Raw genomic sequence first — 25377 nt, 5'->3', positions numbered from 1 at the left:
AGCTTTCAATCACTATGACAAAATACCTGAAATAAATGCACTTAAAAAGAGGAAAGGTTATTTTTTTTTGGCTCATGTCTTCAGAGATTTCAGTGCATGGCCTTTTGTTTCTGTCATTTCTGGGACCTGTGGTAAGATAGAACATCGTGGATGAAGGTGCATGTTAGAGCAAAGATGCTCACCTCATGGCAACTAGGATGCAAACAGAGAAACAAACAAAAACGCTGAGTCCCAGTATCTCCTCAAGGATACATCCAATGATCTAACTTTCTCTAACAAGGAAAATGTCTGCTAGCTCCTAAAGTCTCTACCACCTCCCAGTAGTCCCATTACAGGGGCCCATACCTCCAATACAAGAGTTCCAGGGGTAACATTTAAGATCTAAACTGTAATTTTTGTACTTAGCACAAAAGGAGGAGCTTGTTTGCCTCAGTGGTGACTTAATTAATCCACTTGTCCTATTTTTTCATCAGTTGATTTATTTACTTTATGTAATGATTGGAGTGGAGTTTCTTCTCCCATCTGCCCTCTCAGCCCTTCCCTCTCACCTTCTTTCCCCTTTGCCTCCCCCACCCTTTCTCCTCAGAGGAAGGGGGGACCTCCCATTTAGATAAACCCACCTCGGCATATCAAGTTGTAGCAGTAGGCACATCTTCTACTGAGGTTTGACAAGGCCGTCCGGTTAAGGGAAATGGATCCAACAGCAGGCAACAGAGTCAGAGCAGCCCCTGCTCCTGCAGTTAGAGACCCCACATGAGGACCAAGCTATACATCTGTTGGGACTTAGTCGCATGACAATTTTATCTAAAGCAGTGGTTCTCAACCTAGGGGTCTAGATTCCTTTTGGGATCGAACCACCCTTTTACAAGGACCGCCTAATCAAAAAACATATATTAACACCATGACTCATAACAATAGCAAAATTGCAGTTATAAAGTAGCAACAGAAAAAAAAATGTGTGGTTGGGGGTCACCACAACATGAAGAACTATATTAAAGGTCTGCAGCGTTAAGAAGGTTGAAAACCACTAATCTAAAGGAACTGTGTTCACAGCAGGAATTTTAATCAACTGTGCAGACCATTTTCTTTAGAGAAGGCTCTAAGAAGGGCAAGTGTCTGACTCAGAACTTGTCTCCCACCTAGCTGGTCTGTATGTGCATGTTGGGATGCCATCATCACTATTACTGCAAACCCTTCACAGGCCAGCAGAGCCCAGGAGACAGAAGGGCTCTGATGCAAATCCTACTAGGGTGCCCATTTTAGGACACACCAGGATGTGGCTCAGCCACAGAGTTTAACAGTATCAGTTACCAGCACAGAGTCTGACCCTAGGAAGTCCTTAACTGGTTTAAATTTTTTTTATGGACTTTGGATTTAAAGAGCACACTATTCAAAAGGACTGTTCCAAATGGCTAGATGTCCAATTCTGGCACTTACCACCCAGATAAATGAGTCCTTTGTGTTTTGTTTGGGACATGAGAGTGGGCACCAGTGGGCACAATTCACACTAGGAGACTCCTGTTGAAACTTTCCAGAGAAGAGAACTCTTCAGCCATTTATGCCTTTACTCCATCTATACAGAATACAGACTGTCTGTGTGCCAGGTGCCAAAAAGTGTTGAGGGAGACACAGTACCCTCCTCTGCCAAGGGCTTCACAGCCAAGATGCTTTTGACCACAGAGTGACATTTGGCAATATCTGGAGATGGAGATGTGGGTTGCATCATACCAAAGTGTATCAATAACAGAGAGGCCAGGGATGTGGCCAGGACAGCACCCACAGGAGAGTTATTCATCTCTGTCTATATCACTGAGGAGAGTAGACCATGCTCCAGGGAATGGGGGAGCCATGTGTTTCTCTACCCAAGTCATTACCAGGTCTGAGAATCCAGGGTTTTCAGGATGGTGTGGCTATAGACCTCAGCAGGAAGTAATTGTTAACCATCATGGTGGGTGGGTGGGGGGATTAACATAAGACTATCACAGTTCAAGAAGATCAGTGAAAAGCTTCACTCCCTGTGATGTTTTTAGAAACACAGCCCCCTCTTTCCACTTCCAAACCCCCTCTTTCCTATGCATCAACTCCACTCACAAATGTGCAGCTTCTGGCACCTGCTCTTACATCTTGACCAGCTCCTGGGGCATCACCCCATCTCCATCCGGGCCTTATTGTTTCTGGTATAGATTTACACTCTTGCTTTCAAATCTTTGTTAAGGAGGGTCTGAGGGCTTCCCTCAGCCAGGGGACCCCGAATCTTCAGTCTCTCAGAGGCTGGGGTGGTGATTATGAAGCTGAGCCCTTGCTTACAGTTCAGCGTAAGCAGTACGGTTAACAAGGCTTCCGTCTCCTGAGCTTTACCTCGAGACTGCATCTTTAATCCTGTTTTAAATGCCCTGGGAAGCTACCAACAGGTGACTCTGGGGATCGTTAGATCCCATAATGTCCCATTAGAGCCTGCCTTAGCACAGGGCTGTCTCACGGCATCTGTGCAGCGAGCCTCAGTGAGCTTGCAGAAAGTGTCTCTGTTACAGGTAGCTAGCTCCCTTCTCCTATCTCCTTACATCCGAGAAGGGTCACTTCAAGGTCAGAATTCCATCTGCTCCTGCAGGAAGGGAGAACCTGGAGTTTAATCTGATGTCTCACACGAGTTCATTGTCACACGATTGTGGGAAGCACAGTAAACTGGGGAGGACAATCCTCCTCAGTACCCTAGACACCCTGACTGTGTTATTAGCTCTCTGGATGACTGGACCTCCAAAACCCAGACACTTGAGTCTAGAAGGATCTTTTGCCAACTCCAAGCTACTCTTCTATGCACGTTAAACAGCCTAAATAGTGACTTTAGCCCTGTACGTCTTTTCCAAGTAAAATGAGAGAACCAAGGCTCCTGTTTAAAATATAAATAACAAAGGCAAAATAGCTTTATTCTGTATTAGTGATCTCAAGCTTGTATCGACCCCCACCAGGAACCACGAGGCAGTATCTGGAGACATTTATGGCCCATCCCTTAAGAGGGATACTGTAAGCCTCTGGTATGTAGACAGCCAGAGATGCTGGGGGAAAAAATAAATCCCTGTAGTGGCCAAGACAGCTGCCTCCACACCCATGAATCTTCTAGACCAAAAATGTAAGTAAGGATGAGGTTGAGTTACTCTGATATGAACTGATAAGAAAAAGTAAAACCTCTGCACCACAGCACATCATAAATAGCATTTGCTTACAGCTGGAGTCTGGGCAAGTGGATTGTATGTTTGGGAAGTGTCTACGCTGGCCCATCAAAACATTTACTCCAAAACCACTGGAGAGCCCGGCCTTCCAGATTCAGCAAGTGTGAGACAATAACACCCTGCTCATCTTGAAAGAGCCAAGTGAGGATGCCTGCTGCCTGCCTGGGACTTTCTTGACAACTCTTCTTCCTCCTGTTTTTATTATGTGCCCATTCCTGGACCATTTGTCAAACATGCCTTATCTCTGGTAATACCATCTTGTTTGGTGTGGTTTTTGAATTCCAGGCAGACCATGCCCAGTATAATAGTCTTGGACAAACATTCTTCCTGTCTGGAGTATTTTCTTCCTGTCTGGGGTATTTTAGTTACTGCCCTCAAGTTTGCAAAAAAAAAAAAAAAAAAAAATGTTCTTTCTCTTTAAAAGATATTTTTGAAAAAAAAAAAAATTCAACAGATTTCAGAGAATGGGAAGGGCTGCTTGGTGACTTTTTAAGGTACAGGGTCTTTCACCGAGATGGCAGATGTTGGACATCAACCCCGAACAGCATGACTCGGTCAGGTTCCAAAAGAAAACAGAATAACACACCAGCCACAAAAATAAACAGTGGCCCATCCTCAAAAGGAAATTGGGCCATGGGCCTAAAATAATGTTTGTCTAACTCAACGTTCCCCTTGTTCGGATTTTATTTTACTTGTGTGGGACTAAGCAGGGACAAAAAGCGACTTGTTCCTTGTGAAGTCCCTCTGCGTTCATCTGGTCTTAGGGCTTAGGATTTGTGTTAGGGGAAGACATGGGTTAAATAAGGAGGGGCTGCTAAGCACTGTATACAGTTGGTGTCCTGGATGGCTTCGGAGTCTGCCTGCAGAAGTGAAGCTTGGACGTCTTTCTTTTCTGGGAGCGCTTGTAGTTGTGTCTGGGCCCCATCTGTGTGTTGTAAGCACCAAAACTGTTTTCCTTACCACTGAACCTTGTATTTTGACTTTGCCCCCAATGAGGTTCCTGCCACACTGGATACAATCGAGGTAACTTTGTATCATCATTCCCTTGACATCCTTCACAAGAAAAGAATGTGTTTCAACACCCAACCCCATCTCCCCACGCCATCTTAGAATGTTGCCCCTAGTTATTCATTCCCATGTGCCCCCCAGTCAACAGCAGTGTTCCCACCTACTCACTGTTCCCAGTATGACGAACTTCTATCTATATGTCAAAACCCCACACAATCACTTTGGTCTTCTTTCTTGCAAGATTTGGTTATTATCTCTATTATCCTGGCACTGATATGTCTCACATGTTCAAATACATTGCCTGACACGTGATCATTTTGGCTGTCTATTCATCCTTATAGATGACAAGGTTCTTAAGTGCAGGGTATCCCTGGTTCTCTAATGTCTTTCAACCATGTATATATGCAAGGATAGGGCAAGGTTCCGAGCAGCAATCTGCATGTGAACCAGAGAAGCACAGAAACGATAAGGCGGTGGGAAAGTCACAGGTGAATGTGATAGGATGCCTGTCATCCATCCGCCCTCCTCCCGCACTAAGTGAGCAACACGCCTGTCACTGCTGAGTACCGAATACATACTTCGAAGTACACTTCAGGTGGTGTCATTCCCTTTGGATTTGCTCATATTATAGTCAGCAGCCAGCTTTTGTAAATGCTCTGTGTGCTTTTTGAAAAACGTTCTTTGAATTATTGGGTACAAAGTCCAGTTCCTATAACTGCATCCATTCATGGGTTTTGTAAGTGCACGTTGGACTCATTGTATTTTTCCATGGTTACTTTAGGTTTTTGAAATTACATTGTCATATTCATGTAAGCTCAAAGGGGTTCTATCTTTCCTGCAAATTTTCACCAATTGTTAAGTTCTTTTTATTGCTTAATATGCAAATAGGTTTATCTGACTTAGTGGGTTTACTTGGCTAGCTAGCATTTGTGAGGTGCATCTTTTTTGGTTCTAATATTTCTCTTGGTGTTGTGTTTTGAGTGTGTTTCTTGTAAATATTTGTTAACTGGCGTCTACAAATCTGTTTTTCCTGAGTGTGGTCATTAGAGAACCATAAGTGTTTTACAGATGCTCACCAGCTTGATTGCTTTTCCTCTTCTCCTTCTTTCTATTGCTGTGATCAAACTCATGTGTCATTTGTCCCCTGTGTGTGTTTTTTCTTAATATATAAATTCCATGCCTTTATTCTGTGAGCTCAAAAGAAAAAAAAAAACAGTGTGTGTAATTACTGACAACATCCTTCAGATAATAAAAAGCTCTTCTTACATCTCCCAAACTGTAAGACTTGTGGCCTGCCTCTGCTTTCTCCCGCACTCATTTCCCACCCTATTCTGGAATCACTAAAGTGGTTGATTCCTCTTCATGCAGATAGAACTGAGGGGCTGGCCCACTTTCTTCTTCTCACTCAGCGCTGTGTCCTGACTAGCACTCCATTCACTGGCTCCTGCTACTCACAGAAACTTATCCTTTATTTCTGTGCATGAGGCTTGGAAACCCTCACTGTCTATCAGAAACTATTCATTTACCCTTCTCTATAACCAGGTCTGAAAGTGAGGCTTGGGACGTGATGGAGTTATACTGTGATCTGTAATCTCATTTTTGCTGAAGAAAAAGTCTCTCTTCACCCTAATTGCTATTCTTTTCTGTGTAAGTGGTTTGGCTGTCAGGTCTCGGGTTTGAGTATTATTGCTGGGATCTGTGCTGACGCAGGTTGTTTTTATTCACTTTGGGACTCACCTCACTTTTTTTAATTGGATGTTTCTGGGCCTTTTTCTGATTCCGGAAATCCTTAACTATTCCTCTCTTCCAGTACCGTGTCTATCCATCTTCTCTCAGGGTCCTCATGCCTCTGTGTGCACTGACCTCTTCTGCATCTGCGACGACTTGTATCACTATTGACAGTTTCCCCAGTGACTTCTAACTTTTGAACATATTGTCTTTTGGGCCCATAGCTCCCTGGTCCTGTCCTCTTTCCCTGAGTGATGCCATAGCCAAGCTTCTTCCTGCGGTACTGCGGTACTGGGGACCAAAACCTAGACCTCACGCTCGTTGAGCTGCCCCTGAGCTACATTCCGAGACTCTTTTCACCTTAAATGTTTTAGTTCTTGCCGTGCTTTTGTTTCCATGTCATAGTTTTCTTTATTGAGAAATGACATGTATAAAATGTGATCAGATAGACCCCTTCCTGGGGAGTCGCTGGCAGGTCTTCACTATGGGAAGTGGGAGAACCTCTCTTCTGAGGATGTGGACACTGGTAGATTTCCTGTACTCCAGCGATGGTCCTGTACTCATGCAGGTGTGGGCAGAACTAACTGGATGAAGTGGCTTTTCTTCTGTTTTAGGAGATGGTCTTGCTGTTGCCCGGATGAGCTTTGACTGTTCCGTTCTCCTCCTTTACCCGCCATGGGCCACCAGGCCTGGCTAGCCAAACTGTCAGGGATGGTTAGCCAAACTCCTTTACAGATGTTCCTATATTTTCTCTCTAGTTCCTTGTTTTCCATTTGTTCTTCAGCTCAGACTGGACCCTTAAATCTGGGTTCAATCTCCAGAGAGACTATTCCTGACAAGGTCTCCAATGTCTTCTCTGTACCTAAGTCAGTATCCAGTACCTGCCTAATAGGACATCTTTTCTTGTGAAGGATGTAAAGGGAATGATAGAGAACAGAAGACAGAAAGCAAAAAGCGCGCTTATGTCTGGCCCTCCATTCCCCAAGAGAATAAGGCATTTCAGAAGCCAGCAGGAGGAGACTGTTTCAGGGAAGGCGTGGGCTACTATGCCTTCTTTTCTCTATCCCTAATTCTTTTTAATCCATTTATTTGTCCAACTTAAAATGCCACCTGTTTTTTCAGGCGTGGTCACACGCACCTCTCTGGTCCTCATTCCTTCTCTGAGCAACCAACATCATGTGACTTCCTGCTTGAACTAATACCTTGGCATCAGAACATTATCTTTAGCCAAAGCCAACCCCTAAACTTATTCCCACAAGATAATCTGCCCCACCTCACCAAGCGGTATCACCATCCACCTGGTTGCTAAGGGGGAAACCAGGGATCACCCTTCTCCCTCGAATTCCACATGCATTCTACTTCCCTGTACCTAAATCAGCATCCAGTACTGTACAGATTGTTCAAATTCTCTCTTCAAAACAGACCTTCGAGCCTTTCCCCATTCCTCAACTAGACTACTAAGTCGTCACCAGCCTGTTCCCCTAGAGACAGAGACCCTCTCACCCTTGCTCTGCACAGGTTTAGAATCATCTTTTGAAGCCATCACTTCTCTGCATCTACTCCTCTGGGAGAGCCTTGCTGAGCCTACTCCAAATCCACATCACAAAGGAAGTGTGAGGTGCCCTCTGTGGCTTCACTTTTCCTGTCTACCCCGGCATCTCCAGGTCCTCTCCCCACCTCTCTGTTTTAGTCATATCCATCTTGACTTGCCTAGCCACACCAAGCTCTTTTGTTCCTACAGCAGCTGCATAAATCTGTCTGCCCCAATGTACCCTGTCCTTCCTCTACAGAGCCCTATTCTTCTCCCAGTGAACCTTCCAGAACCATCTAGAAAAGTGCTCCTCCCCCATTCTCGCTATAGGAGCAGCCCAACCTTTCTTCTGTAACCCCCTTCATACAATTTCTCTTGTATCTTATACATTAATTTTGCCTTATGGTGCAATTTCAATAGTATGTTAATAATCAACTTTACTGCCAAAATTGACTGACTCCTTGAGCACTTTTCTAGTAAAACATTAATGGTTGTTGAGCTCAGAATATGTTCCGCTCTCAGTGGCTCATTTTCCTAAGCGGTTCTTGTAGTCCAGAGTTTTGTGTCCGTGGGCCTAGAAATGGATCATGGCATTGGCCTCTGAAAATGCAAGTGACTCATGGATTCTTTGTATTCTTACAAGGAATGCTTTGTCATGAGTTAGGGTCCTAGCTGAACAGAAGGACACTTCTCCATTTAGCTTCCAAGAGCAGATGAGGTCGGGCACATTCAGGGTGGCACAGCCATAAACACACAACTCCTTTTAAGTTGAAGCCATTTTTGAGACCAGTGTCACCATTTTTTCAAAACAGAAACAAGGTACTGGTCAACTCGATGAGCTGACATACTAGAAAGGCGATTATAACTTAGTTTTACTGCGTAGCTTCATGGCTATAAGGGACTCCTTGCCATAGATTCTGTCTAAACTGTGACCGTATTTGTTACATTTGCTTTATTTGTTAACTGTTTTTAAAAGTAACAGTGTATTGGCCTTCTAGCTTGTTAAAAATAATATTGTCTGTCTTATTTTGCCTGTTGGTTAGAGCTTAAAGGTTTGAAAGGACTTTGTAACAACCCAATCCAGAACCTTCTCACATAGATTCATGTCCTCCTCAGTACATTGTTTTGGGTCATTGTTTGGGTTTTGGCTCATCTTGGCCTGGTTTCATAACAAGGCCTCCCCTACTGCTGCTTTCGTATTTCCCAAGCGCTGGAGAACAGTTTTGCTTTCTGCTGTGTTGCGCTGCACTGCGGTGAGCTGTGCTATACCATGATGATGAGTTCTGTTTACAAATTTTCCACATTTTTACATTTGCTATGAAGACATCCTAATTTTAATAGGTCGGAGTTCTATGTAGATACACTGAAGGTCTTGATTCATGACTTAATGCACAATTCGGTACCTGAGTAATCTAAGATAAGACCATTTGTGGCTGAAGCACTGGCCAGCCAGGAGAACCTTCCGACTTGCTTGCTCAAAAGCCACTACAGGGCTGGATAACTATAGCTCCTCTCCCTAGGGAAAGCCACTCCATGGGCCCATAAACCTGAGTTTTTAGCCAACTCCTTTACTCCTTTAAATGACTTTTCCTGGAAGTGGCCCAAAGCCTTGAAACTGTTTAATTATCCCCTAACCATGGCTTATTTATTTCTGGCTGGAAACTCTACACCTAGATGGAGCAACTCCAGTAAGATGAGACAGTAATTGAGTTCTTCTGCCCAAAACAACTTACTGAGAGCTAAATGCAGGATGGAGCAACCTAGCAGCCAGCGTAGGCTATGTTGGGTTTGCACACCCAGAGCCTCTTTGGAGTGTGAGCCTCATGGCTGAGGGTGCTGCAACCTCATTGTTCCCCTACATTCAGCTCTGGCCAGAGGAGGGTGGATTCTTTGGGGGAATTTTAAAGATCCGAGCCTGTTTCTGTCTCTTCCAGACCAGTTTGCAGCTCTGCCTCACTAGATGGATGAGCCCGGTGACAGAGCATTGCTGCTGGGTCTCCTGTCTGTTTCATGTTTGATGGCTGCAGGAGACTGAATCTTCTGTACTCTCTGTTTGGCCCTCAGGTGCACACATTCCGGGGCCCACACTGGTGTGAATACTGTGCCAATTTTATGTGGGGACTCATCGCCCAGGGAGTCCGGTGTTCAGGTAAATGCTAAACTTTCTCTTCTTCTGGTTATATCAGGTGCCATGTTGTTAAGTGGGAGGCATCCTTCAGAGCTAGGAGCTGTACTCAAACAAGCTCAAACATCCAGCTTTCTTAAGGACCCGGTACCTCCCTCCGGTTGTCAGGGACGTCTTTCTTCGTGTCTGCAAGTCTGAAACAGAGCTTACATTCATACAAGGATGAAAAAATAAATAAAACCAAAGAAACACACTTCTTTATAAAATAGACCTGCCTCTCCAAATGGGCAGTGGCCCTTAAGAGGAAAAGGCCACTTTTCGTGGAACTGCATAGATTTCTAAAATGCAAACCCCTTTCCCCGCCCACTTTACTACAGTGGACAGGCCATAAAAGCTGACCGTGAGCGTGGTATGTGCCACAAACACGAGGCACGTCTCTCCAGCATGCCCTGAAGCATCACCAGAAGAACCAAAGGGAGGTATGGTTATCTCCTATTGAATGAACAGGAGATGGATGGAGCCTTAGAGGTCGTAGCTAATTACTAGATAGTAAATAGTGAAATGCTAATTTAAAAGAGGCCGGAGTCCAGAACTCACATTCAGTTCTTTGCCATTAGATCAGTGGTGAAATTTACCTCCCTTCCTTTTTAAAACAACGTTCTTCTTCATTCATTGAGAATTTTATTCAATATATTTTTGATCACGCTCACTTGATTTCATATACTTCAGAGTAGTGTGAACCCCTCCATGTTGTCCGTCTTGAATTGGATGCGTACCCCAACTGCAAATACCGTGGAATACATCTTCTTTACGGCATGCTAAACAAAATGCAAAGGGTTGCCAAAGCAGCTCGATAGCTGAGCTTCCTCACTGCCCCTGCCACGATTTTCCTGGCACACACTGGTGCTGACAGCATGAACAGCTGCCGCTGGTGTTGACTTTGGGATGCCACCGACTCTGTAGCTGCTTGCCTCCTTTCCAGGCTGTGACAGAATCAGCTGAGAACTCCCACCAAAGGGTTTCTCTTTCCTGTGTGGCCCACTTAGATCCTGGGATCCCATATTCTCTGGGTTCCTTTCTACATGGAAAGTGGTTCTCAGCTTCCATTCTATAAGCACAGCCACACCCATTCAGTGCCTCACTGGTGTGTGAGTAATTTCAGTTTCCATCCTGGGTCCCAAGGCAAGCCCAGCATGGAAACAGCATCTCCAGAATGTTCTAATACCCTGCGGAACACAGAACAAACAGACCTGCAAGGCTTCACAAAGTATCCCACAGCTCAACCCGAGTGTGCTGTGATTGTGCCCTGCTCTGTGATTGTTAGTTTGATCTCTTAGATTATAGCTACCAAAAATATCCCTTGTCACTGATATTATCCAGTTTCAGCAGGAAATTAGTCCAAAGTCAATATTATGGAAACAGAACTCTTGGCTCCAGTTAGCTGTAATTAGCAACTTTCTCTAGGATGGAAAGGCTCGGAGATTTTTGTTTGTTTGTTTCTGTTTCTATTTTGTTTTAAATGAAATATACCGTAATATACCGTAAGGTTATATAGTAGGTTTTCTCCAATGGTTACTTTATAAATATTATCCCTGAAGAGCAGAAAGACTTGAAAATGGCCATTGATAGTCTAGGGCACCACCACAGTCCTCAGTGCTGCATGATGTAGACAGATTTATATATTTTTTGTGGTCCAGATTTTATTTGGGTGTATGGAGTTCTATTAGTTTATAAATTTTCACATTTAATATTTGCTATGAAACATCCTAATTTTAATAGGATTGATGTTCTATGTAGATACACTAAAGGTCCTTAAATGTGTAAGAAACTTAAACATAGAATTACCATGTTTGCATCAGACACTTGCAGACCCACGCTCACAGCAGGATTATTCACCATGGTGGAAAAGTAGATAGAACCCGATCCTACCAATGGACAAACAGGTAATGTGGCATAGGCCCACACTGGAATGCTCATCTGTATTATGAAAGGCAAGGGCCCCAAGCAAAGTGCAAAGGAATACAGCTGTTAGAATCCAGGTAGAACCCCCACTGGTTCCCACTGCTGAGGAGTGTCCAGGGTGTGTGTGTGAATCCTAATAGATGTCCCAAGATGGGTGAGCTTAAATGACAAGATGATCAATATAATGATTCATTCACAGAACTATAAATCTGGCATAGATCTGCTCATATGAAGTACCTAAAGCCATCAAATTCACAGGAAGAGAGACTAGGTCTCCTGGATGCTGGGGGGAGGGGCTAGGACTTGCTGTTTAGTGGGCATCAAGCTGTAGTTTTGCAGGAACAAACAAGCTTTCGAGGCAGCTGGTGGCTGTAGCTACACAACAGTATTTTTAATCCTACCAAACTCTACTTTAAAATGCCAAAGCAACTAGATCTCTTGCTAGAAGCCAGCCTAGCCTATGTAGCAAGTTCCAGGCCAGCCACAGATATACAATGATACCCCGGTTTGAACAAATAAATACATTTAAAAAAATGGTTAAAATGGTAAATATATCTGATACAATTTAACAACAACAACAAAAACCCTATAAGTTTATAAGGCGAAGTAACATGTACTAACAAAAGAGCAGCTGGATAGGTCGCCTTTCTGTCTCCTAGGGCTTTGCCTGCTGTATTTGACTTAGTGTTGGCCACAATGAGAGACTGGAGACACTATATTTCCATTTGACCTTCATGATCACCTGCTGCTGGTGTGACTCCCAGTTTACAAACCAGGATCCCAGGAAGAAAACCAAATTCTGGTTAACTCAGTCCAAATTTATATCTGCTAAGTAGCTCTGTCAAAATGAAACTGAATTGCACTTGGATTTAGTTGAATTTCATATGCTGGTAAGCTGTTAGAAATCGTCCTTTGAAAGAAAGCAGGAGACTGAGCCAGGAAACACTACCTGGGAATCCACTGGTGGCTTCACAGAAGTGCGCACCTGTCAGACCTTTGAAAGAATTGACTATGGCATCCACTATTGTGCATGTATCATGGATGTACAGGAGTGCTATTTTTATACCTAGAAAAACAATATTCAAAGACACTGTAAGTGCACAACACGTTCCCATCGTGGCATTAAACTTTCATTTCCCAGAGTGCAAACTGTGTCTCATAATTATGAATGCCAACCACTAACAAGGCTTTTAATTTGTGCATTGAACTTAAAAGCACCTTTTCAGCTTTGGCCCTGGATATCGGCTTTATAAATAATTACTGTAATCATCACATTACAAGGCATTGTCGTCAAATATCAGCTCTCTCATCCTCCACCCACCCCAGTGCTGTTTGACGTCACTTCTACTATATCAACAGTATAGCAAGTCCAAAGGAACGAGCCCCTCCACCTGCCAGCAAGAAGGTCAGCATTAGAAACTACAGAGAGACAAATTACAGGAATTCTTCAAATCAAAGGCCACACATTCCTACAGAGTAACTAAGTATCTCACAAAAGTATCAAAGACTGAAGGGCACAGCCTAAAATGAGCCTTGGTGTTTTTAATGAGCCAGGACTAACACTGAGAACCTATGCCTCAAATCTCAGTGTGGAAAGCCTACTAGCAAACCTGATCCGGTCCCTCACTGCCTCAGGAAGGTAGTCTGTTCTGGTCTGGAAAACTGTCAAGAGGATCATGCAATCATACAATGCTTCAGAGTTAAGATGAATCTGATGTTTATCTGGTGGATATTTTTATATCTTTCAATGGGACGGGCATTCTGGGGAAGTCCATCAAACGCCTGGGTACTGTCATATGAATTTTGGCAGCACCTGCTTTGTTTTGGGACTTGACAAAGAGACCCATGGAGGCTAACATGGTTTCTTTATTCACAGATTGTGGGTTAAATGTACACAAACAGTGTTCCAAGCATGTCCCCAACGATTGCCAGCCTGATCTCAAGAGGATCAAGAAAGTATACTGTTGTGATCTCACCACACTTGTAAAAGCTCATAACACTCAGAGACCCATGGTGGTGGACATATGTATTCGGGAAATTGAAGCAAGAGGTTTGGGAAATACTCTCTATTTATATTTATATTTATTTATATTATATTTATATTATATTAATTGATATATATATTCATATTATTTATAAATACTTATATTAATTATATTATATTTACTATATTGTGTAGATTTAGTTTTTTATTTTTTATTGAGGAAACTAACTCATTTTACTACCCCTATTAGGATAACAGCTTGCACCCACACAAAAGTCACATACAAATAAATATACTATAGCCAACCAATATCTGCAAATTTTGACTGAGCATTTACTACAGGCTAGATATTAATGATATGAAAGTCTCTCTTCTCAACCTCAACAATCCGTACTATAGATTGGGCAATCAGGGGACAAATATTCACATGGCTAAACCTAAAGCTTCACAGAGAAAGGCCTCTTCATCTTGTTTGAGGACCTTCAACAAGGGGCAAGTGACTTGTTTCCCTTTGAATATTCTTCCTTCTCTGAAAAGTGAGGGAAGTCAGTTGTGCCCCAGGACATCAGAAGGAGTCCATGCAAATGAAGGACCTGGTGCATGCCCAGGACACAGGGAGCATCTTTTGCTTTACACTTCCTTTGCATGGCCAACAGTTTTAGTTACTGCTGTAGAAAATACTTAATCTCTATTAATATATAATATTAAATATACTATAACAATATTAAATGTATAATAATAAACATATAATAAGCCTTATTGCTAGAGCTAGGCAGATAGCTACCCTCTGTTATTGGTATCTACTTCCCTATCAATAACCCTGAGTTATAACTAAATTCTGCACAGGCTGCTCTTCACTTCACATCTCACTTACCCCATGATGACTTCTTTCTCCACCGTCTTCTTCCTCCCTCCTCATGGTCCTCCCCTGACCCCAATCCCGAGAACCCCAACCCCACATCTAACCCAGCAATAGGCATCTTTACTCACCATCCAAGGGATCACTTGGGAGACAAGATTATATAACATCACTTGTGTACACGCAGATTCTACATTTCTGGGGGTCAGTTAGGCTGGGAGTGTGGCTAATATTTAACATTACAATACATAGCAAAAAAAGAAAAAGAAAATCCCAAACTTCAACAAGTTACTTTTGTTGTTGCTGTCCCAAAACACCAAACAGCAGCAGCTGGAGGAAGGAAGCATTTATGTCAGCTCATATTTTGAGAGCACAGGTCATCATAGGAAAGCATGGCAGGAGAAATGTGCCGTGGCTGGTTACAGTGTATCTACAGCCAACAAAACAAATGCCACAGACTAGTGAACACTACTACTGTGGATCTTGTTTTCAAACCAAATGTTTCATTAGAGTAAAGGGATAGAGAAACTATTCACAGAGGATGGCCCGCAGCCTCTGCTGCTCTGTGAACTGGAGCCCATCATTTGGTCCTGCCTGTAGCAGTCAGTTTCTGAGGGGTTGGGGGAGGTCTCCCTGGATATCCTTTTTCCCTCTATAAAGGAGCTGCGTGCCTACCCCATGTATTCCTGTAAACTGCCATGGCCTCCTTCTCTGGCAATGCATGTCCCATCCTTGCAGAGAAGAGCTTTCGTGTCCACCTGGAACAGAGTGGCACTCAGGTTTTATGTCGTGTGTCGCTTCCAGTTGATCACAAGTGACTACTATCTAAGCATGACTTTCTGGGAGTGGAGGTGAGATTAAGTATGTCTGCCACAAGACAGTAGAGCCTCGTCAGATCGAGCATGCCTGCCAAGGTCCAGAAGGGAGTGGAGACACACATCCCTTACATTCTGTAGGTACGGGCAGATATTACCATAAAAATAAACATTTAAAGCTGAAAAGGTGTGTCAGCTATCAAGAGTTTGACCAAATATGCTGTTAACTCATTTTTGCTGTAGTTTAGTTTTGACATTTGGGATCTGAAACCCGATCCTCTAATCCTGCTGTGTTTTCATCTTAGATGACCAGGCAAAGGCGAGCAAGCTAGGTTTCAACATGCGTCCGACACATCAGTACACTCAAGCAGGCAGAAACATACCCTCTTTCTTGCTGTGATTACGTTTTCAAACCATTAAATAGAATTGAACTTTACTGCATCTGCTTATGTGACTAGCCATCTAAAGGCAGGATAAATCAAGCACACTTAGTAAATCAGCATATTGTGTTATCTGTGATTTAGCAGGCAAGATTTTAAAATGTAGATTTCTCCTAGGAAGTCAGGATAGTCTGTGTCACACACACTCAAGGGTGTGTCCAATACACCGAATAGCTGACTAAGTTGCCAGGAAACAAACTGAGCTCTGGCTGTATCCATAACGTAGGTGTGCAGAAGTGATGGACAGAGGTAGTTAGGGAGAATCTTCGATCTCGGCTCACTTTGTAGCCAGCCAGGAGGAAGAGCTGGTCTCCACCGAGATGCCCATCTCCAGCAAGCAGATGGAGACGGAGAAGGGTAGGAAAATTCCAGGGTCTCGGACGGCAGGGCAGGAGACATCAGTCAGATCACTAAACAAATCACAGCACTCGGTGCACCTATAAAATTAGAGTGACTTTATTAGATGCCCTGGCAAAGCAAAAGTTGAAGTCTCCTCCTCTTTGTCCACCCCCACCCTGCAGGATTAAAGTCAGAAGGGCTTTACAGAGTCTCTGGGTTCACGGAACACATTGAAGATGTCAAGATGGCATTTGACAGAGGTGAGTGGTGCGCTGTCTCTACCTCATCCCGGTACCCTCTGCACTATAAGAGCTCACTTAGAGTGCAAGTAGGGTCTGGGAATTCTTCAGAAATTGGAGGAGTCATCCTTTAAAATGCTCTGGAAGGCATCATGCTAGCCCGTACGTCACGTATTGCTTTATTTTTCTTTCTTCCTTTTTAAAAATATCATTAATTCTTCCTTCATACCATGCGTCTTGATCACAGTTTCCCCTCCCACCACGTCTCCTGGTTCCTCCCCCACCTCCCCTCTCCCCCAGATCCACTCCTCTGTTTCCTTTCAGCCAAGTGTAGGCCTCCCAGGGACAGGACCCCTAAAAAAATAAATGTAATTTAAAATACATATAATACAGATCAGAGCACTTGACGCACAAACATGAGGATCTGAGTTCAAATCCCCAGCAGCCAAGTAAAAATCTGGGTGTGGTCTCATGTGTTTCCTTGGACCCTGGAGAGGTCTGCTCATGAGGAAGGAGTGTGTGAAAGGTGATTTGAATGGGCAGCCTGTCCACACACCACACACGTCAGAGAATGCATCCACAATACAGGATCTCACTCATCAAACTTTCAAAGTTCCAGAGAAAGGGAGCGGGGGATGAACACATGGGCTTCAGGAGTAAAGTCCTTTGTCCTTTAGGGACACATACCGTTCAGGAGCCTCGTCTCTTAACGTCCTACTGTCCAGTTGTCCGCCATATCTGCTCTGCATTTGCTGTCTTGGTTTGTGCTTTTAGAAGCTTCATAGCTTCTTCAGAAACGTGGAACCAAATTTGCTAAGGCATTTAAATTCTTTAAATTATCCATGTAAAATGTGTTCATAATCCCCATATTATTGAATGATGTTTATCTGGAAAAAAAACAATCTCACAACCTGTTTGCTAAGTGGAATGGATTGATTCTAATAGTAAAAGGGGTTGAGGATCACAGGAGAACACAACCCACAGAACCAAGTAATCAGAGTTCCTGGGGACCACAGAGACTCAAGCGGCAAACATAGAGCCTGCATGGGTTTGTACTAGTTCCTCTGTGTAAACAAATTATACATTTTATTTAGCCCATATAAAAGACACACAATCATGGTATTTTATTTACAAGCTGTGAGCCAGTCTAACTTGCATCCCAGCCACGTGTCCCTTGTTACTTACTATTTGACTCCAATCCAGGTTATTTCTGTTCCATCTGCCTATCCTCAGGGTCCACTTCTTCTGGCCACATGTTCGTGGTCCATTTCCTCTCCTCGCAACCTCTTCCTCTCTCCATCACCTCCCCCATCTCTCCTGAGACCCCTCACGAAATCCTTAAGTCAGCTTTTCCCTCTCTCTACAGTCACAGGCCCTAGTCTTTTATTAACCAATTAACTTTAAATTGGTGCCTTTGTCAGAGTTTTTATTCCTGCACAAACATCACGACCAAGAAGCAAGTTGGGGAGGAAAGGGTTTATTCAGCTTACACTTCCACTTTGCTGTTTATCACCAGAGGAAGTCAGGACTGGAACTCAAGCAGGTCAGAAAGCAGGAGCTGATGCAGAGGCCATGGAGGGATGTTGCTTACAGGCTTGCTTCCCCTGGCTTGCTCAGCCTGCTTTCTTATAGAACCCAGGTCTACCAGCCCAGGGATGGCACCACCCACAATGGGCTGGGCCCTCCCACCTTGATCATTAGTTGAGAAAACACCTTACAGCTGGATCTCATGGAGGCATTTCCTCAGCTAAGACTCCTTTCTCTGTGATAACTCCAGCTTGTGTCAAGTTGACACAAAACCAGACAGTACAATTGGGGAGCAAAGTTTACGTAGCATCACTTGGTGTACATGGGGCTATGTTCCTTGGTAGGAGTAACCAGATCTTGAGGGCTGGTATTTAGCATTTGAATGCACACAGCAGAAAGCCAATCCTCAACACTCCAATGTGCCCCAACACTGTGTGATTATAGCTGAGGCTTGGGGGCCACCACCCTAACTCCTAGTTCTATGCGGGCACATACTTGTGCATACACTGTACACCACACACACTCACACACACACACACACACACACACACACACACACACAATACCTTGAAAATAAGCATAACAATTATCAAGAAATATAATTCCACCTGTGCTATGAGTCAGGGTAGGAAGGGTTAAATCCAAAGAAAGTTCTGTGAGCCTGAAAAAGACCTTAGAAACCTTCTAGTTCGAGGCCAAAGAACACCGGCAAAGAAAACAGAGATTTAACTACAAATTGTACGGCCTCAAAAATAATGTTTTGTTATGACATTTCCATACTTGAGCATCATCATATGTCATTTCATATTAGATTGTTGCTCTACTGTGAAGCTGTGTATCCACGGTAGCAATCACTATAAATTTCTGTAGGGCGATTAGCGGGGGCTGGGAAGTTCTTATAATCCACCCTGATGCACTCTTGTCTGTACTCACTCCTCATAGCCTGTGCTGTTCTCCCCCAGCTCCTCTCTGTTACCCCCAGACCCTAACATTAGGAGCTGAAAGGGTGAGACAGAGAGAGACACTGTAGCTTGCCAGGACATGTTCTGTGTTGGTTCTTTTTCCTGTGCCTTCTTGAACTTGGTGAAATAAGATCTAAGTGAGACTTGTTTTTCAGATGGTGAAAAGGCGGATATCTCTGCCAACATCTACCCAGACATAAACATCATCACCGGAGCCCTGAAACTGTACTTCAGAGACTTGCCCATCCCCATCATCACATATGACACCTATTCCAAATTCATAGAGGCAGCAAGTAAGTACCGAGAACTATAGGCCTCTTGATCTCAGGGTGAGCATTGGCTCTGTCAAGTGGGGGCACAGAGGTCCAGCAAATAGAAACCCAGACAGAGTTCATCAAGTGCCCCAAGACCATACTCACCAAGCTCTACAGGCAGAAGCTGAGAGCCAAGCAGCTCTGTCCCTCATCCTTTCTCCCTGTTTCTGGGACACTAGCAATGGGCAGACCAATTCTGATATTTGCTGAAAGTATATTTTTATACTTAAAAAAGAAAAAAAATCAGCATTCTCCAAAGAAGTACTTGCACACTATTTCTACCCATTGTGCAGAATAACATTTTGAATGAAGTAAGACTACACCCAATCTTTGCCTGCTTGTGTCGTTCAAGATTAATAGAAATAACCAGGTGTAGAGCTGCATACTCCTGGCACCAAAGGAGGTGGAGTTAGAGAGATCTGGCCAGCCTGGGTTATATAGTCAGACATTGTGTTACAAAGAGACTTGTATTAAAATGATAGATAGCCAAGAGCATACAGTATTTACTGTAATATGGTAGGACCACTTATTGATATCTTCTAGTTATTTTTAAAATTGATCCCATGATGTTAGAGGGTGGACAGCTAGCATGGAGAACTGTCCTGACATGTCCATGAGGGAACCATCAGCATTTATCTTCCATCAGTCAACAGTTGACCTCAGCCTTATCCAATGCTGACCGATTGAACCTGCTGCTCCCGGGAGAGGAGTAGTAAAGGAGTAAAGACAAGGGACCTGGTACTGGGTAGTGACAATGCAGAAAGAGCTCAGATGCTGAGACACATGGGAGAGAAGCTGAGCCTTTCTCTGAGGAACTTCTTTTGGCTTTGTGGAACGTCATGTGTCTTTAAAGGCATCCGTATATTTATGTGAAGTGTCTGACAGGGGAAAGCAAGGGCCTGCTCAGATCCATGTACAATGTATTTTCCAGATGAGCTGTTGTCCTTCCCCCTAGATAGACAATTCCTTCCTGGGTTCTGGTGGTGCCATGTAGAGAAGGTTTTAGCGACCGAATACAACTGTTCCAGGAGGGATGGCTTTCATTGAGTGTCTGCCAATATCTGCCAGTGGCCCAAAGTCCACACACTCTTTCTGCCGTTGTTAATGTGCCTAGTATCTGCTCCTTAACAAGGGTTGTATGTCAGGTTAAGCCTTGGAACACCTTTGTGGAAGTGCCTTTATTTATGGCATTGTTGGTTGGCCCATCTGATAACTGAAAAAAAAAATGTCTTTGATATGGAGGGCTGGGAATGAAATAGGTCATTAGACAACTTCAAGGGCACACAACCGCATGAGACACAGGAAAGAAGAGCTTTGATAGAGTCAGGAGGGCAACATGAACTGTGCATATGCCACCAGAGTTAAAAATTCTAGAGGACCCTTGTTGCTATAGAGTACAACAGCTACCAGCTTCACAGATGTTTGTTTAACTAATGAGTGCTCAACCTCAGCTTCTTCTGGAATGAGACGGGATACAGGAAATGGACTGAAAGTGCATTTGAGAATATATGAGTTTGTAAGATGCCCCATTTGCAACAAAGACAACGGAATCAGACTTCTCAATACCCATCTAGACTGTTAGTACCCAGTATTGTTGACTGTACACTCTCTGTAGAAATCTCCAATGCGGATGAGAGACTGGAAGCTGTCCACGAGGTCCTGATGCTGCTGCCTCCTGCCCACTATGAGACCCTGCGATACCTGATGATCCACCTCAAAAAGTAAGCCAAAGCCTCCATCCCTGACCACCCCTGATCTACCCAAGAAGGCATTAGGAAACTCCATGGATAGTCCATAGAGTGGCTGTCAGCATGAGATGTAGCCTGGGCCCCCCCTGGACCATAGCTTCTGTATGCTGACTCTGGAGAAATATCCCCAGAAGATAGCTCAATAATGCTGGTTTCCTAATTACAGCTGTTTTTTTTTTTTTTCATCTCCAACTGATCAGCATCAGTTGTCCCCCAAACAAAAAAGGTTTCACTTCAGTGGTGCTGGTGCCTTCGGAATCATAGCTGATTCTTCAGCCCCAGCTGACCAGAACCACAGTTCAACCTATTGTATAGACAGCTCAGAGACAGTCTTTGCTTCTTTCTGAAACTTCATAAACCAGGCCTCCATCATCTTCACTATTCTCAGAATTCTTACCTTCCAAGATCACACAGAATACACCCCAGGAAGCTTTGAGCACTAATGGCTTTTCTAACCCAAACTTCCAGACACTTCATGGGTTCTGTTATGACAACACTTCATGTTCAGGCACTCATTTCTGTCCTAGTTTGGTTTCTATGGTTGCGATAAAAGTCATGAACAAAAGCATCTAGGGGAGAAAGGGTTTTATTGGGCTTCAGTTTTCATTCCATAGGCCATAACTGAGGGAAGTCAGGACAGGAACTCAAGGCAGGAACCTGAAGCAGGAACTGGAGCTGAGGCCATAGAGGAACTCTGCTTACTAGCTTGTTCTACATGGCTTCCTTGGGCTATTTATTTATACAACCCAAGACAGCTCAGGGATGGTACTGCTCACAGTGAGTTGGGCCATGTCAATTACCAATCAAGGAAATGCCAATCTGATGAAAATCACAGGCCAGTCTGATGGAAGCCTTTTCTCCTTGAGGTTCCTCTTCCCAGAATGAAGAATGACCTCTTTCATGTTTGTTTTGTAGCTGTGCAGCACAAAAATTATTCAAACCGAGTTTACTAACTAATGTTAGTTACTAAAACTAACATTAAGTGGCTACTTTGAATATGCTCCAAGGCAGTAGAGAGCAAGGGATTGTCTCTGTTCAATATCTAAGTACATTTTTAACACAGTAATGAGCATTCTAATAGACAAAATTCCTAAAGTCTAGAATCTAGAAAATCATTATTCATTTCATAAGAAAACCAGGAAAGCAGCATTAGAGCTTATTAGATTTCCTCCTTAAAGCCTCTTTGCTTCTTCTCTTGATGCTGGTCCAACAATAATGATTGCTCTGTACCTTATCCTTTGGGAACTAGGCATAATAAACAATGGGCCTCCAGTCTGGCCACATTCCAGCCATTCTCCTGCCCTGTGACAATAGCCAGGGTCTTCCTAAACACATAGAAGCCTGTTCTACAAACAGCCTTTCTCCTATGGTACAGGGCCTGCCTGCTCTCAGCCCCTCTCCAGCATTCAACCCAATAGGACATGGTGACAAAAAGCAGACTTCCATATGAGGCCCATGATGGTACCTGGGGTCACCTGGTGACCTTCGGCTTCTTCAGTCTGATCTCCCCTAACTAACAGTCGTACATTTCTTCAAGAAGAACGGATTCCCAATGCTTAATGTTCCCAGTTGGTTCTAGTGAGTCATTTCATTCTATGGACAGTATCAATAATGTTAAAAGGAAGACAAATCAGAAAATTACTTGTTAACAAAGGTCTTCCTGCTCTTCTTTTTCTCCATTTGCTTTTTCATGCCCCTGACACCAGAGTTGATCTCAGGCGTGCTGTGTGCTTAGCTAGTATGTCAGTCCTTCTGAAAATCTGCCTGAGGTCTCTGTGCTTGCCTTACAGGGTTACCATGAATGAAAAGGACAATTTAATGAATGCAGAAAATCTGGGGATTGTGTTTGGACCCACCCTGATGAGACCCCCTGAAGACAGCACCCTTACCACCCTCCATGATATGCGGTACCAAAAGCTGATCGTGCAGATTTTAATAGAAAACGAAGATGTTCTGTTTTAGTCCATCAGGGAAGCGAGCTGATAGAGCTAGTGGAATAAAAACGTTTCTCACACTTGATTTGTTTTTGCAAACAAGTGGCAGAATTTCCTGGACCACAGTGGATGGCAGAGTTGGGGGACTGTGTCTCCTGCCTCCACATGAGAGCAAGGGTGAGGGGAGGAAACCCCTTACCTTGGGTCTTTTGCCGTGCCTCATATGTATGTCTGTTTCGCTGGAAGAGTGATTAATAAATCTTTCTTTAACTTATTAAGAAAATGTAGACTTTTAAGCTTTAGTCTTACCAGTAATCAAAGGGAACTTAATTCATAAAGGTACTTGGTGCAGTACACATTTTCCACCTTCAAAAAAGAAAAAAAAAAAAAAAAGAAGACAATTCTATATGTTAAATGTTAAATGAAACCTATATTGTAAGATGTATTTTATTTTAGCTGCAAGAATGTTATTTTATTTGAGCAAATAGAATCCAGTGCAGTGCATTGGTTATCGCCCTGTACCTTGTCCCCCTTCTTGCTGTGATGCCTGGTGAACGTTGACCGTGAATGCAGTATCACCTCGACATACCTCTGTCCCCATGAGTTCTTCCATGAGAATTCACCCCTCCCCGTATCCCTGCTTTTCACAGTTTCCGCTCCTCAGCACAGGCTTTCTGCTGTGAGATAGTGTATGTTCATAGTGTTTCTAGGATGGCCTGAAGCACCCACCAGTTTCCTTTCTGTAAACATCTTGTGACTTCCCAGAGGATGTTGTGGAATTAGTCATGGCCTCTCCACGTCTCCCGTGTACATCCTAGAACATGCACAGCGTGCACTGCTGCACACAGTGACTTAAGGACACTGGATGCTGCTGGACCATATCACAAAATGAGCACTTTTCCTCTTCTCAGCCAGGCCCTCCAGACTGATGTCAATGGCTGCTTAGAATTCTTCACCACATTTCCATATGGATGAGTCATGAACCTTTAGGACCACTGTTGAATCTTGTTCCCCGCTTTCGTTTTATAAACCTATTGTTAAGTTATGAATAAATAAGGTTGTTTTTTTTTTAATCAGATGTCTTTCCTTCATAAAAGTTGCTCTGGAGATAATTTAACATGATTTTATTCCTAGAGACACATCCTGTTGGTTACATTTGTCTTAGCATGAGATTTCCACACCAAGATCTCTATATTTTGTAACAGGCAAAATATTTAAAGCAGCAGAAACTGTACAGTTAGGGTTTTAAAGCCAGCCACGGTGTCTTGCTTTCCTTTGATTGTCTGAAATGACCTACACACCAGCAAGTCTTGCTTCGAGTCCCTGAAGAGAACTACCCCGTGATAGAGACTGGTTGTCTGTCAGCCTTCCCAGGCCCTGCGGGCAGAATCGAAGCATCTGGGACTCAGCTTGGCTTGCTCTCTGCTCTCACCATCCCTCATGACTGTACAGAGTTGTTTGTTGTGACTTCCGTACTTCTTGATACTGTCAGTAATAATCTGGAAATGGTTTTATTTTGTGAAGTGAGCAATATACTTTGTAATTTATGACAGTGTAATGGAAGGAAAACCATTCCGTGTATTAAATACTCTGTCCATCATTTTGGAGTGTGCGAGGGAGTTGTATCTGGGGGAAGGGGGGTGAGACTTTTCGGTACATTCGACAGTGGGGACAGTGGGTTCTGTCTTACCAACTGACAAGATGAACTTAGAGTCTCCAACTCATCCAAACCACCCTAAAGAGGTCATAGCTCACCTGGTTGACCCCCAAAGCATTCCCATGTCACCTGGGCAGCCTGTTCCTCTTGGGAAGCCTGCTGGGAGGTAAGGAATGTTGGATTCTGAAAGACACATTGCACCTAGGCCGTATCTCCCATCCCTTATGTAACAGTAAAGAGTTCTGAGAAAATGTCGCTAGGCCTTGAATGAAGCCAGAAAGCTCCCAAGTTGATTCTAGACTGATGAGCCTGTTACCAGATCTGACTGGTGGAACCGGGAGGTGGGATGCAGAGGAAGGAGGCTGGGGACACGTTTGTGCCACTGGAAATGTAACAATAGCATCCAGACTGTGACATTGTAAAGAACTGTGTGGCCTAAAGCAACCATGGATGCTCTCATTGTTTCAAGAGTGGCTAGAGTGTATGTGTGGGGAGTGGGGGGGGTGGCAGACGTCACATGGAGAGGAAGAGAAGGAGTCTATCCTGGCTTAAGCTGAAGTCCCAGCAATATTTAAGAATGTTGGGACATGCCTCAACAATGTCCTGTGAGGAGATCAGCTTGACTCGTTTCCTCAAAGGTGATCCTAGCACCTGATCCCCTCAACCTTGCTTTAATCTATAGCCTGCTCACCATATATGTCACCCAAACCATCTGAGAGCCTCCTGACATGGTTCCACATTGGTTCCAGTGGGATAACACCAAGTATGAAGAATGAACAGTTCTGTAGATTTCCCCATGTGATTCCTGGGAGGTGGGAGGGGGCGGGTGAGTGGAAGAGGGCAGTGGGAAGGTGGGAGGGGTGAGTGGGAGAGGGCAGTGAGAAGGTGGGAGGGGTGAGTGGGAGAGGGCAGTGGGAAGGTGGGAGGGGTGAGTGGGAGAGGGGCAGTGGGAAGGTGGGAGGGGTGAGTGGGAGAGGG

The 25377-nt window shown here is 43.9% G+C and overlaps 1 protein-coding gene across 1 annotated transcript in view; it reads left to right on the top strand.

The window, feature by feature from the left end:
- CHN2 (chimerin 2) overlaps positions 1-24240 on the top strand; it is a 270132-nt gene extending 245892 nt beyond the window's left edge. The window contains exons 8-13 of the mRNA XM_080931971.1: positions 9559-9643; positions 13458-13631; positions 16201-16278; positions 18902-19039; positions 20676-20781; positions 22599-24240. Of these exons, the coding sequence (XP_080788097.1) occupies positions 9559-9643; positions 13458-13631; positions 16201-16278; positions 18902-19039; positions 20676-20781; positions 22599-22770 (753 nt within the window). The 3' untranslated portion in view covers positions 22771-24240. The remainder of the gene's footprint in view (positions 1-9558; positions 9644-13457; positions 13632-16200; positions 16279-18901; positions 19040-20675; positions 20782-22598) is intronic.
- The last annotated feature ends 1137 nt before the right edge of the window (positions 24241-25377 follow it).

Source organism: Micromys minutus, assembly GCF_963924665.1.
Source record: "Micromys minutus genome assembly, chromosome: 18".
In the NCBI taxonomy this organism is placed as follows: domain Eukaryota; kingdom Metazoa; phylum Chordata; class Mammalia; order Rodentia; family Muridae; genus Micromys; species Micromys minutus.
The sequence above is the reverse complement of the archived record's forward strand: the minus strand, read 5'-3'. Positions and strand labels throughout refer to the sequence as shown.